Source organism: Haliotis rufescens, unplaced genomic scaffold (genome assembly GCF_023055435.1).
Source record: "Haliotis rufescens isolate VD_foot unplaced genomic scaffold, xgHalRufe1.0.p SCAF_17, whole genome shotgun sequence".
Lineage (NCBI taxonomy): Eukaryota > Metazoa > Mollusca > Gastropoda > Lepetellida > Haliotidae > Haliotis > Haliotis rufescens.
In genome coordinates, this window is record NW_025963857.1 from 19,492,623 (window position 1) to 19,511,712 (window position 19,090).

A 19,090-nucleotide genomic window follows, 5' to 3' on the forward strand; every position below is an offset into this window, starting at 1 on the left:
GTGACAAGCCATAGTTAGTTGGGGACCTATTCTAACCTGGGTCCCACAGTGTGACAAGCCATAGAGAGCTGGGGACCTATTCTAACCTGGGTCCCACAGTGTGACAAGCCATAGAGAGCTGGGGACCTATTCTAACCTGGGTCCCACAGTGTGACAAGCTATAGAGAGCTGGCGACATCCTCTAACCCAGGTCCACACAGGGTGCACGATAATCACGATAATAACAAAACAGTAGGATTATACAATCATTGACAGGTTTATTATGAATAAGTGAGTTGTATAATCTGGTAGTTACAGAAACCAGACCAATATTTTTTCTTGTGTTACAGAAGATTCTGCACATCAATTTGCAAAATGCTGTCTCTGAAGAAAAACATTATTTTTTTTAACATGGTTAAACATCCTTTTGCTTTCACTTTAATTTCAAGGTTTCTTTTTGAAAATGAACTCAAATCAACCCAAACAACATTTCCAATCTCATTAAAATCAGATCTTAGTTCTCGCTATCGCTAAACAAAGATCTGAGGACATCCCATTATGGGTCACATCAGATCGACCTTTAATCCAACCAATCAGAGCGTCACTTACCAGATCATGAAAGTGACAGTCAGAATGTGTCATGCAACCTTGAAATATTTAACAGAGGGTATTCCTAACAACAGTTACAGGTTTAATGATTATATCCATACAATCTAGGCCATCTGTAAACCATTCCAGAATTTCTTATCACTTTTAAATTTTTTAATCGAGAATCCGTCAAAATATGTTTCGAAGCATAGTCGCCAGTTTGAAACTAGTGTCGAAAAGCTCGAGAAAGCTGCCTTCTCATTGGCTAATGTCGATTTCTTGTCAGTAATTTCATTGGTCGGTCAAAATTCACGAAAGGTCGTAATGGTTGTCCTCAGATCTTTGTTTAGCGGTAGCAAAAACTAAGATCTCATTTTATAATAAGATTGCAACATTTCTTTCTTACAATGTTCAGACATTCTGTGAAGCAAGAATAAGATTTGGTCTAGCCTGAACATGCTATTACGATGGATGATAATGTGAATACTTCACAGGTTTGTATACACTACATTCCTCCGTCGCCCGTGAATACATACAGACACTATGCAGTGTAGTAGTGGTGCAAGCTTATTTTTAGTTAGCGAATGAAGTATGGAAGTCCAACGAGCCCTACTCCGTATAAGGACTTTGTGCGAACACTACTGTTGCCTCCTTTTGAAGCAATGTGTAGAGTAGCTGGGCAAAAAGCTATGGCACATGTTGCACAAGAAATAACGGCTAAAAGTAGCTCCTACACTGCAAACCAGCTGTACTTATTCACAAGTGATGGAACAACATAGTGCATAAACCCATGAAGTATTGCAAATGTGATACTGCAAGTATTGACAATATGTATGATACTGCAATTCTAACAATAAGTACAATGCTGTAAGTATTGACAATGCGTATGATATCACAAGTATTGACAACATCTATGATACTGCAAGTATTGCCATGTCACAGATGTCGGATGTCAGCATGGCGGGAATAGCACATGAATTTGTCAGCAAACATAATGCTGTAGCCTGTGGTTGTCTGACAAGAACACAAAATGATCAATGTCGTTGACCTGTAAATCAACCTGAATGGACTCGACTCAAGAAACAAGTACAGATTGACAGTGTGGCTACCGTATATCACTGTTTATAATACCTCCAAGCCTATAATACGATTATACGACTCCCGTAGAAACATTCAAAATCAATGCTAATTTATATCAGTCAATACTGTGATCCGAGTGAAGAACATCAGCAGGTCATACAAAGTTGCAAATGTTTCAACAACAAAAAAATATATACGTCAATGCCAGACTGTCTTTCAAGTTAGTTTCAACGCCGGTTGACATTGCCAGTGGTAAGTGAAACAGCTACAAAAAAATACTGTGAGATCTTCTCCCTCATGCATAGTACAATAGTACAACCCTGTCATATACCCCCTCATGCCAGGTACTAAAAGTCACATCATAGACAATGATATACGGTAGTTCTGTGTGGTTCAGTGCTAGTTTATAAATGTGTTAATGAAGAGATCACTAAAAACCTTTGGCTTCTGAATTGCTTGTAATAAAAAAAGCTAGAGCCAGAAAATGATCACACAACCACATCACTGACACTCACACAAGGAAACACTAACACTAAACATCAAGTTGCCAGCAACCACGTACCTGAAGCCAAGAGCAATCATAATAGTTTGTCAAATGGTTGTTGGAAAACAAGACTCACAATCAGATTCAGTTTTCCACATTTGAAACTGAAAACATCAATATATTAATTTATTTATGAAGTTGTTAATTCAACAACCATAGATGTATCTGAACTGTTTCCATAGTTTTCTCATGAAAATACTGTCAACATAATTAACAGGCAGGGTCCTTTTCACAAAGCGATTGTGGTGATATAAATATTGTAAGTCCATGTTGAGGTATGGGAGTAACGACAATCGTAGCATTATGACTGCTTCATAAAACACGGCCCTGGTACATAAATCTTTAAAACAAATACAAACAAAACTAATCTTAATGAGAGAAAGTGCTAAACACAACATAAACAATTTTGCAGTTCATCATGACAACTTAAGATCTTACAGTGAGTCAACTGGGATTACCCTTGCTTTGAACAGAATTTCAGTGATATCTGCTTAATGTGAGAGGAAAAGCCAAAGTGACGCATAGTGTAGACATCTACGATTTTGGTTAAACCCATGAGCACAAGTATGGCATTGATATGTCAAGCGCAAAAATCAGGGAGAATCTGGGTATCAAACCAACCCCAAGCAGATCCTGACATGGCTAACGTACATTACTCTGCAAAACGGTCATGTCACCTTCAACCACTGGGCCACCTGAGTCCCCATGAAGAGACAATATTCTATATACAAAATATAGTTTTTGCCTACCCTGAACATGTTGTACCTAACAGTTCTTGTATTTTCATTTCAAGCTTAGACTGAAAGTATGAGAGTAAGAGCTCATTATTATCGCAAGTCATCCAGAAGCCTATAAGTGAACATTACTGTCTCTTCATCTCTTAAACTCTGCAGGCATTCACTATAGCTCATATCAAGATGTTTAATAGAATATCAAATGTAGCTGCCATGCATCCTAATTGAACATCAGGAGTTTATGGACACATTTGATTCAATTTAAGCCAAAACACATCAAATCAAACATTAGCTCAGCTCAGAGAAACTACAAAAAATACAAATAAGTGAAAGATTTCAGAAAGGGGATACATTTTCATCCAGGTGTTTCAGGCCAGGTGAGTCATAACAATCAGCGTCATATCACATCACAAACAGCCAGCCAGCCAGCCAGGCTAGCTTAGTCCACAACACATCATCTCAATACATCTGGATCACTACCGGTACATCAAATATGTCTACATCGTCCAGTAACACTGAATATACAAGATTGATTATTTGTCCAATCACAGAGCAAACATAGACCATGATCAGCAATGTCAATATACAAAGATACAAATAATCGCTTTTTGTTACAAATGATTTTATAATATATTACACACACTCTGTCTTGTACCAGGAGTTTCACTTAACAAATACTGCAAGCAACAAGAAAAAACATGGCTGACAACTTCACCAACAACCCAATACATGTACTTGCTCCATACATGCTTTATAAGTGTTGGTAGGAAAATGTGGCTAAAGTGCTCATGTTCCATCACAGAGCTAGTATCTGCACAGATATTCAATTCAAGTGTTAATGAAGAAGTTGTCCGCCATGCACTTTCTTGCTAGTGCCTCCATAAACTGCTACAATGACAATCGTAGGAAAGTACAGTAAGTTGTCATCACAAGCGAGGCCGGATGTGCAGGGACGTGTCTGAAACACACAGAAAAAAAGAACTTTGAGAAAAGGATTCCTTGTTAACACTGGTTAAGTGTGGTGGAATAGAGTTTAATGTCGCGTCCAAGATTATTGCACTTATATAGCGACGTGCATGCACGTGTATGTGTCTGTCTGGCTGCTTGCACTAGTCCGGACTGATGCCGATTTATAGTGCTAGCACACTGAGATACCATGCCGCAGTTTAACATGAATACCCCACCCAGACACAGTATACTGACTCCGAGCTGACCAGTCCTTGTTTTAGCCCCTTAATGCAGAGTGCCAGACAGGGTAACAACAAGTACCATCTTTTAACGTCTTTTGGTATGACGCGGCTGGGGATCGAACCCCGGACCTTCCGCTCTCCGGGCGGACACTCTACCATTAGACCACGGAGGCGGTCACTGGTTAAGTAAACAGTTATAATTAGGGCTGGGATGACACACCAACTGTGAGATCCGATAAGTATCATGATACCTTGATACCTTGATACCTTGATACCTTGATACCTTACTCCGGTATGTATCACAAATTGCATGTGCACTTCTCTCCGGTGAGTAAGCTATCTTTTTCATAGACAGGATGGCCAAATACCTGGCACACTGACGATTTACAGTTGGTAGTGTCAAGTATGGCACAACAAATGAAAATATTTATGTTCTCACTATCAACTTGCACTACTGATTAGTGTTTAGTGGAACAATTATTAAAGCAAACGTTTAAGGTCAGAATCAATATTATTTACTTCATGTGTGACTGTGATCGATACTTGTATTGAGAAGTAAAAATCGTGATCCACCAATACATCAGTGTATCGTCCCACCACTAGTAATTATGGAGGTAAAATAATTTACAGTTTGTCTTTAATATAAACACATAGACAGTGATAAAAAAAAAAAGCCTTCAAAATTCAAGCTAGTCCACTAGTCTTCTAGTTCGAGACTTCTTAATTGTGCCGAGGACAAATGAAAATCTAACACGGACTAGTACATGTAGTAGCATCTGACAGCTATAATTCTGGACCAGCTCTCAATAATTCAATTTTGCTACAAATTGGGACTGAACAAAATTGACCATGCTGACAGAAAATGAAAACATTGCAAACATTTTTGTCTTGTTCAAGCAGGACTAGCTACACACTGTGAGGACTAGTGAAATAAAAATTCCACTTGCCCTCTGACTAGTCTTTTAAAAAAACGAAATTGAAAGGTTGTAAAAATGCATATTTCTTCAATCGTCACAGGGCACTCCAAAAGATGTTTAGGTTTCTTTTTTTACACCACACTCAGCAATATTCCAGCTATATGACAGCGGTCTGTAAATGATCAAGTCTGGACCAGACAATCCAGTGACTGTCATCACAAGCATTGATCTACGCAATGGAATACGACTTGCATCAACCATGTCACCGAGCCTGACCGCCAGATCCCGTTGGTCACCTCTTACAACAAGCAAGGGTCGCTGAACACCAATTCTAACCTGAATCTTCACGGGGTACACATGTTCAGGTGAAACCCTTGAAATACAATTGTGACAAGAAGAAGAATGATTAGTAACCATCTTCGAACACAGTGAGTGTTGTACCCCCTTCCAGTATCTGTCCCGTGAAGATTCCGGGGTAGAATAGGTCTTCAGCAACCCATGCTTGCTGTAAAAGGCGACTATGCTTGTCGTAAGAGGCGACTAACGGGATCAGGTGGTCAGGCTCACTGACTTACTTGATGCATGTCATCGATCTCAAGTGTGTGGATTGATGCTCATGATATTTTTCACTGGATTGTCTGGTCCAGACTCGATTATTTACAGACTGCCGTCATATAGCTGGAATATTGCTGAGTGCAGCGTTAAACAAGAAACCAACCAACCAACCCTTCCAGTATCTGCAAGATTGAAACTGTTGAGGCTGTATGTAGGCTGAAGATCATGATCCAGGGTGATGTGACAACTCACCTGTGTTGGACTGCCCCTCCTCAGTCTTGCTCCCAAGGTTCTCCTCACTCACACTGATGTCTGCCAGGGATATGAACGAAGGTAACTTCTCTGGAGAAGGGGAGTCTGGATCATTTGTCTGAACACAACTGTCTGCTGTGGTCTTACTGTCACCTGCTTGTGCACTGGCAGCCTCACCACCATCACATGTTGCTGTTTCCTCTGTCGGTGCAGTCACAGTCTTCACTTCTGATCCAGCATGCTTGGAATCATTCACAGAATCACCTTCCGACTTTTCTGCAAGATCTGACATAGCTTCAAGCACTGGCATTGTACTGGGCCCAGATTCGGAATCCATGGTAGTGCCTGTGGCTGTGCTTGAGCTTAAATCTGGCAAATCATCACATGCCATGGTCGAGGCATCAACAGATGTCTTTTGACTAGAGTATTCTTCTGTGTCTGTGGTTCCATCTGCCTTTACTGTCTGTCTGGCAGCAGTATCAGCAGCTGTTGAAGCTGTAGCCTCGTCGGATGCAGTTTCTGCTTCTGTTCCCGTCACACCCTCAGATTGCCTCTTCGCGGAACCATTAGGCCTAAATAAAAAGCACATTAACCATAGAAAACACTGTACCAGCAAATTGCAGATAATAGACATAGAAACATTGCCACAGGTTTCAATAGCTAAGCAGGATATTCAAGCCACCGACACATTATCTTAAACATTGTCAGATAAACACAAAATAGAAAAACTTGATGATTGACATGTTTTGTTTGTTGTTGAACACAGCACTCAGCAATATTCCAGCCATATAAGTCTGTAAATAATCAAGTCTGGATCAGACAATCCAGTGATTGACATCATGAGCATCATCTACGCAATTCGGATACGATGATATGCATCAATCAACTCAGCAATATTCTAACTATATGACGGAAGTCCGTAAATAATCAATTCTGGATAAGACAATTCAGTGATTGATATAATGAGCATCGATCTACATAATTGACATATGATGACATGCATCAACCAGCCTGACCACTCAATAGTCGCCTCTTAACACCAGCATGGGTTGTTGAAGACCAATACCAACACCAATATTCCAGCTCTATCAACGCCAGCCTGTAAATAACTGGCGATGGGCCAGGCAAACCACTGGTTGACAGCATGAGCAATAATCCATGCCATCAAGGGACAATGTCACTCAATCAGACAGGTACAACCTACCCCAGGACCCCATTCCACAAAGCGATCTTTGCACTACGACTATCGTAAGCCTATGTTAAAGTATGGGAGTGACGATCATCTTAGCGCTAAGATCGCTTTGTGGAACGAGACCCAGATGGGCAAATAAAATTCTGTGGACACAAGGGGGCACGGGTGGCCCGGTCGTCTAAGGCGCCGCGATTCGCTGTGCAGAGTTGCGTCCCTTGGGCACGCCAGAAACCTATGATTGTGGGTTCAAATCCCGCTTCGCCTCGATTATGTTTCTAGGTTTGTCAGCACCATACCCGTGTTCGTGGGTTTCACGGAAGTGGTAAACGTCTGAGACCTGCATCACTTCGGGCTTTCCTCCCACATTAAGCTGACATGCCGTGATATAACTGGAAAATTGTTAAAAACGGCGTTAAACCAAACTCACTCACTCTGGGGACACAAAGCTTAACACATTGTAGCCATTGAGGAAATCCTCAGACCATTAACGGCATGCTTAACCTCGTGCCACCCCATACAAGACTGCTGGTATGTTACCTGTTCCTCTGTAGTCTCTTGGCGCTTCTCTTATGCAGCATGGGACACTTCTTGCCTCGTGGACACGACCCTGATTCAGCAAATGCTGGACATCTCAGGGTGTGCTTCTTTGAACACTACAACAGGCACAAAGTTGTCAAGCATTCAATTTCATTATCATTATCTGAAGTCAATACAAAGTTTTGTATCACTGTGAAAAAGTTGACCAATGATTATGTGTAGACAATTCTTAAACACAGAAATTGGAAGCCATTAAATATAATCTTGATAGTTTTCACTGGTTTCCATATGATTGTAAAGATTTCATCTTTTCTTCCACAGGGCAAGACAACTAATGAAACGGACATTAGTGTGGCGAGGTTTGTTACATGACTTAATTAACACAACAAATTAACGTACACATTCACCAACCAACCTGTTCAACCATTATGAATCAATGACAGTTCATATAAATCCTGAAACTATACACTGACATCTCTAAGACAGAATCCAATCCTGGCAAATCTCACCTGCTCCCCGCGTGGACAGAAGCCACGAACAAAGTCCTGGCAAACCTCTGCATCCTTGCTGACCTTGACATGCAGGTAAGGGCAGTCGTCACGGTTGCACAAGCCACGTAAAAAATAGGAACACACTGGCATCTTATCCCGTGACACTTTGTGTGAGAAGGGACAGGATTCTACCTTGCATGTGCCTCTCAGAAACCTGCAACAAGGTGTCACTCATACTGTAGCTCACCTGATCCATGATATAACACAGGCAGCCCCCATTAACTAAACACTACCCAAAACACTTGGGTGACTGTAGGTTTTGATGAAAATAATCTCATTTGAGTTACATTATCTCCAAAATGACCATTCACAACCTAAAACAAATTAATATTATTTGATTATTATTTGGTAGCATATGTGACAATGGCTGTAGCGAGGTCAATATCTAGTGTAAATAACATTTGTCCTATCCGGATAAATTTCGCAATATGATTCACTCAATGGTATTAGCGGAATGTGGTTCACAGTATTGTAACGACTGACAATAATTGTAATGGTTGATATATCGTGTACTTACCGTGTACAGACAGCAACCTTGGTGGGATCATGCTTGTAAGGACATCGCGTTCCCAGCCTGCACCGGCCAAACTTGTTATAGAAGACGCAGTAGCCATTCACAGATTTGGTGTTGTCCTTATGCAGGCTGTGTGTCGCAGCAATGATAACTCGACTCTTCACACGACTAAAGTAGAACACAGTAACACACGGATTAGTACTGAAAGCTCAACCTTGTACCTAGGTCTTACATCTTCCAAAGGCAAGGGAGTTAACTGACTGTAAAAGTCCAGTTTCCACTCCTGTCGAACAAGGTGAATTTCTGTGCCTGATTGTAGCGCCACCAGTGGCTATTACAAGTGATGTCCCTTCCATGTCCCTCCTATTGACCAATCAGATTCCACCTGACATATCACTTGCATTTGCTTTAAGACAAAATTGTGGTACCCAGTGAAGATGATCTGATCAATAATCAAGATCTAAATTGGAATAAAACGGGTCTTACTTCGCAAAGTGTATCAAATCATGTGAGCACCTTGATTAAAAACATGAACAGATTTGGAAAATATCTGTTGACGCTAAGTTGACGGTACACATGCTTTGCAAATCCTGCAATCGACTGAAATCTGCACAGCAGTTTTACGAACCAGATATCGATTTTGTTACGCGATCTTGATTGTACAATGCATAGACTCATTAGTCCAGCCAAATTATAACACCATAATTCCAGCCTAGTTCAGCAAGAGTGGAAACTGGAATTTTATAGTCAGGTAACTCCCTTCGGGAAGATGAGGTCTTGTGATAGGAAAACCTCTTCAGTACACTAGAGTAAAAAACAAGAAAAGTTGTTTTCTCCCCAAGTCTTATATATACTACTCAAAAGAAGCTAAAGAACACCAGAGTTATTGGTAATAACAATAAAATTATCTGTAAAAATAATGATGTGAAGCGGTGTCAACAAAATACTGGTGTTATCACGCTATATGTAACCATGGTAATTTAAGTATATTCAGCATTGTATTAATCCAATATTTCCCAGGACAACCTTACCTAGCCACAGCTCTGGTTCGGACAGTTGTAGATCGAACCAGTGTCCCAGGTTTGGTCTGTATGAATGTGACGCCTCCTATGTCCACACGCTTCACCTCAGCCCTGTGCTGCTTCCTACCTACGGACTTGGTTGGGGACAGGGCTGTAATAGATACATCGGCTTGACACAGTTTTTCACACTTAGCAGTATTTTCAGCCATATTATCAAATCATGGTTGAAATAAAGAGCAGTGATATAAAGAACAACATCCAATGCTGTCACCAAGCCTGGCCAACTAATACCATTTAGTCATCACTAAGTAAGCAATTTAGTGTGGCTAATGTTCAAGAGGGCTAGTTCATGTTCATCAGGGTTTGTTCATGTTCATCAGGGCTAGTTCATGTTCATCAGGGCTAGTTCATGTTCATCATGGCTAGTTCATGTTCATCAGGACTAGTTCATGTTCATCAGGGTTAGTTTATGTTCATCAGGGCTAGTTCATGTTCATCAGGGCTAGTTCATGTTAATCAGGGCTAGTTCATGTTTGTCAGGATTAGTTCATGTTCATCAGGGCTAGTTCATGTTCATCAGGGCTAGTTCATGTTCATCAGGGTTAGTTCATGTTCATCAGGGCTAGTTCATGTTCATCAGGGTTAGTTCATGTTCATCAGGGCTAGTTCATGTTCATCAGGGCTAGTTCATGTTCATCAGGGCTAGTTCATGTTCATCAGGGCTAGTTTATGTTAATCAGGGCCAGTTCATGTTAATCAGGGCTAGTTCATGTTTGTCAGGATTAGTTCATGTTCATCGGGGCTAGTTCATGTTCATCAGGGCTAGTTCATGTTCATCAGGGCTAGTTCATATTCATCAGGGTTAGTTCATCTTCATCAGGATTAAGTCATGTTCATCAGGGATCTCGTTCATGTTCATCAGGGCTAGTTCATGTTCATCAGGGCTAGTTCATATTCATCAGGGCTTGTTCATGTTCATCAGGGCTGGTTCATGTTCATCAGGGCTAGTACATGTTTGTCAGGGCTAGTTCATGTTCATCAGGGCTAGTACATGTTTGTCAGGGCTAGTTCATGTTCATCAGGGCTTGTTCATGTCCATCAGGGTTATTTCATGTTCATCGGGGTTAGTGTATGTTCATCAGGGCTAGTTCATGTTCATCAGGGCTAGTTTCTGTTAATCAGGGCTAGTTCATGTTCATCAGGGCTAGTTCATGTTCATCAGGGCTAGTTCATGTTAATCAGGGCTAGTACATGTTTGTCAGGGCTAGTTCACGTTCATCAGGGCTTGTTCATGTTCATCAGGGTTAGTTCATGTTCATCGGGGTTAGTGTATGTTCATCAGGGCTAGTTCATGTTCATCAGGGCTAGTTTCTGTTAATCAGGGCTAGTTCATGTTCATCAGGGCTAGTTCATGTTCATCAGGGCTAGTTCACGTTGATCAGGGCTAGTTCATGTTCATCAGGGCTAGTTCATGTTCAACAGGATTAGTTCATGTTCATCGGGGATCTCGTTCATGTTCATCAGGGCTTGTTCATGTTCATCAGGGCTAGTTCATGTTTGTCAGGATTAGTTTATGTTCATCAGGGCTAGTTCATGCCCATCAGGGCTAGTTCACGTTCATCAGGGCTAGTTCATGTTCATCAGGGCTAGTTCATGTTCAACAGGATTAGTTCATGTTCATCGGGGATCTCGTTCATGTTCATCAGGGCTAGTTCATGTTTGTCAGGATTAGTTTATGTTCATCAGGGCTAGTTCATGCTCATCAGGGTTAGTTCATGTTCATCAGGGCTAGTTCATGTTCATCAGGGCTAGTTCATGTTCATCAGGGCTAGTTCATGTTCATCAGGGCTAGTTCATGTTCATCAGGGTTAGTTCATGTTCATCAGGGCTAGTTCATGTTCATCAGGGCTAGTTCATGTTTGTCAGGGTTAGTTCATGTTCATCAGGGCTAGTTCATGTTCATCAGAGAGCTAGTTCATGTTCATCAGGGCTAGTTCATGTTCATCAGGGCTAGTTCATGTTAATCAGGGCTAGTTCATGTTCATCAGGGCTAGTTCATGTTCATCAGAGCTAGTTCATGTTCATCAGGGCTAGTTCATGTTCATCAGGGCTAGTTCATGTTCATCAGGGCTAGTTCATGTTCATCAGGGCTAGTTCATGTTCATCAGGGTAAGTTCATGTTCATCAGAGAGCTAGTTCATGTTCATCAGGGCTAGTTCATGTTCATCAGAGAGCTAGTTCATGTTAATGCTAATAGCATGGTTAGTTCATATTTATGAGGAACAGTTCATATTCAACAGGGACATTTCATCATGTTCATATTCATCTGAGCTAGATCATATATTCAATTGGGCTAGGCCATGCTTAGCAGGCCAGGACTGGATCATATTCATATTCAGGACAAGATCATGTCTATCTGGGCTAGTTCATGTTCATCAGGGCTAGTTCATGTTCATCAGGGCTAGTTCATGTTCATCAGAGAGCTAGTTCATGTTAATGCTAATAGCATGGTTAGTTCATATTTATGAGGAACAGTTCATATTCAACAGGGACATTTCATCATGTTCATATTCATCTGAGCTAGATCATATATTCAATTGGGCTAGGCCATGCTTAGCAGGCCAGGACTGGATCATATTCATATTCAGGACAAGATCATGTCTATCTGGGCTAGTTCATATTCATCAGGGTTAAATCATGTTCATCTGACTATTCACCTTTATGTTTATGTCTGTGTCAGCAACATGATCAATACCATCAAATTCAAAGAGTTAAGGTGTAAATACAAAAGAACATTAACATTAGCATATTCAGTTGAATAGTCAAGGGTGTTAAGCAAAGACGATACTACTCACTCTGGTCAATACGCTGCAGACTGCGTCCTGAGGAATCCATACGGAACTTGACGCCCCTCACAGAGATGGTCTTCATGGCAGCTGCATTCAGCTCTGCAGCAAACATGAGTGACATTTATAAGATAGCTAGGCTATAGCTTCCTTATCTGTGGTGTATAAGCCATCTTTTTCATTGACAGGATGGCCAAATACCTGGCACACTGACGATTTACAGTTGGCAACATTTTCACAACTAATTTTTACTAGTAATTAGTGTTTGATGTAACGTTAATTATAGCAAACATTGAAGGTATGAATCGATACTTTATACTCAGTATGCGACTGTGATCGATACTTGTATTGAGAAGTAAACAATATTGATCCAGCGATGCATCAATGTAACGTCCCACCACTAGTTATATCACAGCACTTCAGTTTGATGTGGGAGGAAAGCCAAAAGTGATTCAGGACTCAGACATTTACCACTTTGGTGAAGCAAACGAGCATAGGTATGGCGCTGACAAACCTAGAAACAAAATGGGGGCAAACTGGGATTTGATCGCACAATCATAGGTTTCTGGCGTGATGCAAAACTGCTCAGCGACACCATACCTATGCATTTCTCCAAATTTTCAATTTGTAGGAACATTCTTTTCATAATGCATGAGTCCCGCGGTGCTCCTCTCCCGTAGACAACCTCTAAACACACACTCACGTTTGACAACAACTGATTTCTTCTTGCTGATGAGGGGCAGGGCTGTACTCCCCTCCCCTGCTGATGGAGCCTGCTGAGGGGGTAAAGCCTTGGTCAGAGAAGTACTGGAAGACTTGTACAGTATACCATTGATGAGGACATGTCTAGAGGAGCTTGGCCTTGGGCTGTCTTCAATAGCAAGTCTTTGCACAGTGGTCTTTGGCTTTGGGCTGTCTTCAATAGCCAGTCTTCGAACAGTGGCCTTTTGACGTCGATCTAACTTCAGTCTGTGAAAAATAGTGAGTGAGTATGGTTTTACGCCTCTTTTAGCGATATTACAGCAATATCTCGGCAGGGGACACTGGAAAATGGGCTTCACATATTGTACCCATGTGGGGAATGGAACCCAGGTCTTCGACATGAAGAGCCTAGGCTACCCCCACCGCCCGCTAGAGAAACTTAGACTTTTTTGTTCATATTAACCACAATGAGCGAGTGAATAGGGAGGGCTTTAAGCCACTTTTAGCAATATTCCAGCAATATCACAGCGGGGACACCAGAAATGGGCTTCACACATTGTGGGAATCGAACCCATGTCTTCAGCGGGACAAGCAAACACTTTAACCACTAGGCTACCCCACTACCCCTCACATGGTATCAGGTTTTTATTGTTGTGGCATGATGGTCAGAAAGAAAGTCTTCATATGACTAGGAACTGTGGAGTCTCAGGACACACTACCAGAAAAATGTGGTTGCCTGCAAACTCTTTTGAACATCATGACATTTAGACTGCCTGAATCATGTAGTTTTTGATAAGGAAGCTCTGAGCAATGGAACCATACCAAAAATATAGTTCTTCTTTCTTTTGCTGTCCAAATTGCAACCCTTTGTCATGTAACAGCAAAGATTAACAACCGGAATAGTGATAACATATATCATGAGCACACACCCTAAAACCTGAAATACTACTAGCCCTCAGAATAGCTTTAACATCAAAATGAATAGTTCTTACTGAGAGGATCTTGACAAATTCTATTCTTCAACATAGTCACCATTAATATATCTCACTATCACCACTCTGCAATGGTGAGTCCTTACCGAGACACTCGATGCTTGTTGGATCTCTTCAATAGCTGTAACCTCTTCTGCAAAAGGTTTTTCATGGTCAAACGAGACTTGTGATTCCATGACAACCACTGGTGCTTCTTCCAGACCCGTGATGTAGACTGTGGATACCTGTCTGTGAAACCTGCAGAGTCAAAGTTCAGTATGTTCAGGGCAAAATGAGCCTGAGGTGTAAAGTTTCATAAATTCTTAAATCCAAATATTTGTTTGTTTTGTTTGTTTTGTGACAGCAGTCGGTAAATAATCAACTCTGAACCAGACAATCCAGTGATTGACATCATGATCATCGATCTACATGAATGGGACACAAAGACATGCATCAACCAAGTCAGTGAGCCTGATCATCCAATTCGTTAGTCGTCTCTTTTGACAAACATAGCTGCTTTTATGGAAAACATGGGTTGCTGAAGACCTACTCAAACCCCGATCTCACTGGCATTAAATTCCAATAAATATGCTGCATGTGACTGGGTATTTCACTCTAAACAAATTGTGTGTATTCCCTTTCTTTAAAAATAATACTGCTGATGCCATCCACAATGATGCAGCGTAAGGCTGAATAAAACTACTTCATCAAAAAGTTGTGTCCATCATTAAATAGGTAGCACAATGTATATGAATCATATTTGTTTTTATTGTGAATGTTACCACTGTCAGTGTCAATTTAAAGCTGCCAATGTGACATCATGGCAACACTGCATCACAGTATGTGTATACAGTTGCATTGTGACATCATGACATAGCATGCATAGGGACGTCATAATATAATCTGTAACATTAATTACTTCCCCCTTAAGCATGTTAAGATAAAGCTGAAACATGTAGAGAATAATCTGTGTCATGTGATTATTTGGTGAACTTCTTCAGATATATATATGTACTGTTTTCGTATTGCCATCCTGTCTTCAGCATGTTCAGTGCTTTTGTGTTAATGATTAAATAAGCAATATGTGAAGTGTTTATTTCAGATGCATTTATTTATAAGAATTGACATCAATATGTTTTAGCATTCGTTTATCTCTAAACGTAAAAACCAGTGTGCATAAGGGCTGTTACGATTCACTCGCGTATTCGGTGAATCGAACCGTATCCATTCATGAATTGAATTTGTTATTCGTGGCCACTAGAATCGAATATTTATGTATATGCAAGCATGTGCATTTACATAAAAATATCAATAAGAACATATTATATGCATAGATTTCTTCAAAAGAAAACACTCTTATACTATTTAATTTGACAGTATTGTGGTCACTGGTCATTGTCACATTTGAGCAGATACTAGAACCTGGATAAGTGCATTATATAAATGTATAATATATTAATCATTAACAAACCATGTCAAATAATGTATGCTGTTATTGCTTCACTGAATATAACAAATAATACATCAGCTTCTCACTTATTGTATTCGTGAATTATTATTCATATTCATTATCCTATATTCGTGATACAAATCGTATTCGCCTCATAGTGTATTCGTTGCAGCCCTAGTGTGCACACGTTGTGTACATCCTTTACACAGATTTACACAGTGTGCACAACATTTTTTTTTACGTTTATCATGTTTATACCTCCATAAATGCAAACTATATTGAGGTCAATTCTTAAGTAACTCAACGATATCAAAAGACACACAGCATTATTTTGATGATTCAAAGGGCTTTGAGATTTCACTTCTGTATATATTGTTCTTTTCTCAGTGTGTTTCACTGTCCAACTTTGATGTGCCACTTAAAGAACCTACCTCTGGCATGCTTGTATGATGAAGGTGGATGTGTGCTCCACGGTGCAGCCCTCTGCTGATAGGTCTGCCACACCCTTGGGGCTCCTCTCCACATGGAGCGCCGGGGGTCCCTGTACATGGTGGGTCGAGTGGCATACCGGGACATGTACCGGGGTGCATAGTAGTTGGGTCTGTATCGAGTAGGCTGGATCATGTATTTGCTGTTGAAGAAGTTCATCTGTATGCTTCTGCTACCAAACATGTCTGACTTTTCTATCTTATACTTGCTGACAATAGTGTGAGCAGTAGCATGACCAAGGCCTGGCACTGCCTTCTGTAGCTTGTACTTGCTCATCATCACCTCTGATGTGTGCACAGACTGCTGGGTCCTACGAGTCTGGGAAGCTCGGACTGACTGCTGGATGCTGTTACCTATCACCTGAGACCGCACACTATTCATCTCAAACCTGGTGTTGATGACTGCTGGGGAGACATGTCTACGTAACGGCTTCACTAAACCGGAACCTGTCAGAGCTGCTGTGCGATGAGAAACCTGACGTCCAGCATGGAGGTTGCTCCAAACTGGTGCTGCACTTATTGGCCTCCCAACCACCTGTTGGCTGTTCATATTCCTCACAAACTGGACAGGCTGACCAGCTCCATATCTTGACCACACTTTGTTTGTCTGGGCCATTGGGTGACCCAGAGCAGGGGAGACATGCACTGCTGGAATTCCAGGAGTTGGATTCACCATCGCTGTCTGCATCCTCATTGCCATTGCCCCAGGAGTAGCAATGGACTGAATAGCAACCTGAGGCTGGAAGGCAGCTGGCTGCTGCGGATGCTGTTGCGTCTGTGTGTTCTGAGAGGTATTCAGAAGCTGATTTTGCAGGGCTTGGATCTTAGTTTGTGTCTTTTGTAATTCCTCCATTAATACTGCCATCTGCTGCATTTTAGGTTCTCCATTAGAATTGGAGGCTGATGCAGAATCCCCAGGTCTTGACGGAACCAGGGCAGATCCAAGGTAACCTGGTGTGAGTACATCCTGGGAGGTGGTGTTCGTCTGTAAAGACTGCATTTGTGAGGAAAGCATGCCAGTGCGTCCTGCTTGTGATGTCACCACACATATATCTGCATTGTGACGAGACATCTGCATAAAATTAGCACCAATCTTTGCATCTTGTGGAATCCTCTGCCTTTGTAACACATCCTGCTGAAGCATCCGAGCATGAGACAGTAGTTGTTGCTGCTGCTGCTGCTGAACAATAGGTGGTCCTAGCACACTCCTCACATTACTTGAACTCACAGACATATTTTGATTGCTTAGCTGGTTTGAATTTGTCTGATACACTGTCCTGGAATTGTTCATTTGTGTTGGTCTGTTAAAGAGAGAAGTCCCCACACCTCTGTGGGCCTGGGGAGAGACAACAGGTGCTGAGTTGGCTAGTGGGAACCGCACATTACCTGCTCCCATCAACACACGGGATGGTGTTGCAACAGCAGGTGTGCGGTTAGAAACACCGTACGGGTAACTTGTAGGAAATCTTGGTCCAATATTGAAAGAGTTGTTCCATTGAGGCCTTATCTGACCTCTGACCGGCCCATAGCTTGGTGAGGTTTGAGATGGATGTCTCATGGTAGGTGCAGAAGGCAGTCCTGGGGTACGAGCAGAATTTATCAGATCTGTAATAAGCAAAATTAAATATTTAGCCAGTTGATATTTCTTTCTGTCTGTGATATTTTCCATATGTTAGCATAGAAATAAGAGCATATACCTATGTTAAACATGCTTTACATAAACACTTACCACTACTTAATTTTTAAATGAAGTCCCTGGTCTAGCATTCCTAAGCCCAAATCCAATTCTTTTCAATAGGAGATGAAAAAAAAAATATGTACACCTTACCAGTAATGAAACATACTGGTAATACATGACCATACACAGATCATGTTGAAGTCATTGATGTTACAAAATTAATTCACTCAGTGACCATGATGACTCAGGGCCCATAAACCTTCATCAAGCTTTTGCCTAATTTAGTATTTGTAAATATCAAACATAACACCAAGAACAAAAATTCTCTCACTTTACTACTCCTGAATAGAATATTAAATCAGCCTTCCAAAACCTTTTTAATGCGAGAAAATTAAACGTGTCCCTATAGTAATATGGTATGGGATTATATCATCAGATCATAGGTTTTCAGACATCATATGTTTTCTGACAGCCATGTTTATCACAGTTACTCATGCTATAACAGGGGGTGTAGCATCACACAGACATTGCAGACACCCAGATGATGGCTTGTTTTTAAGAGAAAGTTGTCATTTATAAGTGAATGAGATGTTTAATAGTTGTTCATGTGATTAGTGAGAAAACTATCAATGTTTCTTAAGCATCCGAAAACCCATAACAGGGATATTCATTTTGAACAAGGTTCAGTGATAAAAATGGAAACATGTTTCCATTTAAGATAAAATTTACAACAATTTCAACTATGCTAGTAACACTTTTGACATTTCATTATATTTTCTTGGAGGAGAGTCGGGCGTGGCGTACCTCCAGCATGTTTGCAATAAATGGCTAGACCCTAGTCGACCTACGATAAGTTGTTTCATACTTACGAAACTAAATTGGGTTTACGTTTTACAAGGCAAAATCTACTGATGTGTCTGTAACTCAGAATCTCGACCAATGTAAGAGCCTTGGTAATAATGAGCGTTTCTTGGCTACAGAATGCGCAGCTAATCAAGACATAGCGTAAACAATGACATTGAGGACTGTGATCAATGGTGAACACCTGCACAACCATGTGACCATGATTAACTCGTTGCAGTACGAGGACTCGTGCATGTATTAACGTAGTGTACTTACAATCAGTAATAGGAAATCGATATAATGTACTAACTTGTTAAAAATGCAATTTGTTGACGCAATTTGTCTGCTTCTGAGGGAACAGCGGCCATTTTGACATATCTTCACTTACATCAATAACAAATGCTGATAACGCTGAAATTATCATATTGTATCGTTTACTTCATATGCAAAATATATA

General features: G+C 40.9%; 1 protein-coding gene across 1 annotated transcript; it reads right to left on the minus strand.

The window, feature by feature from the left end:
* Nucleotides 1-237: 237 nt before the first annotated feature.
* On the minus strand, nucleotides 238-19,011 carry LOC124133907. Its single transcript, XM_046498490.2, has 11 exons — nucleotides 18,944-19,011; nucleotides 16,056-17,717; nucleotides 14,282-14,432; nucleotides 13,205-13,470; nucleotides 12,511-12,603; nucleotides 9,665-9,806; nucleotides 8,637-8,801; nucleotides 8,078-8,273; nucleotides 7,569-7,684; nucleotides 5,840-6,411; nucleotides 238-3,883 (listed from the first exon to the last, which is right to left on the minus strand). The coding sequence occupies exons 1-11, from the start codon at nucleotides 18,999-19,001 to the stop codon at nucleotides 3,852-3,854; spliced, it is 3,453 nt and encodes a 1,150-aa protein (XP_046354446.1). The 5' UTR covers nucleotides 19,002-19,011; the 3' UTR covers nucleotides 238-3,851.
* Nucleotides 19,012-19,090: the final 79 nt, after the last annotated feature.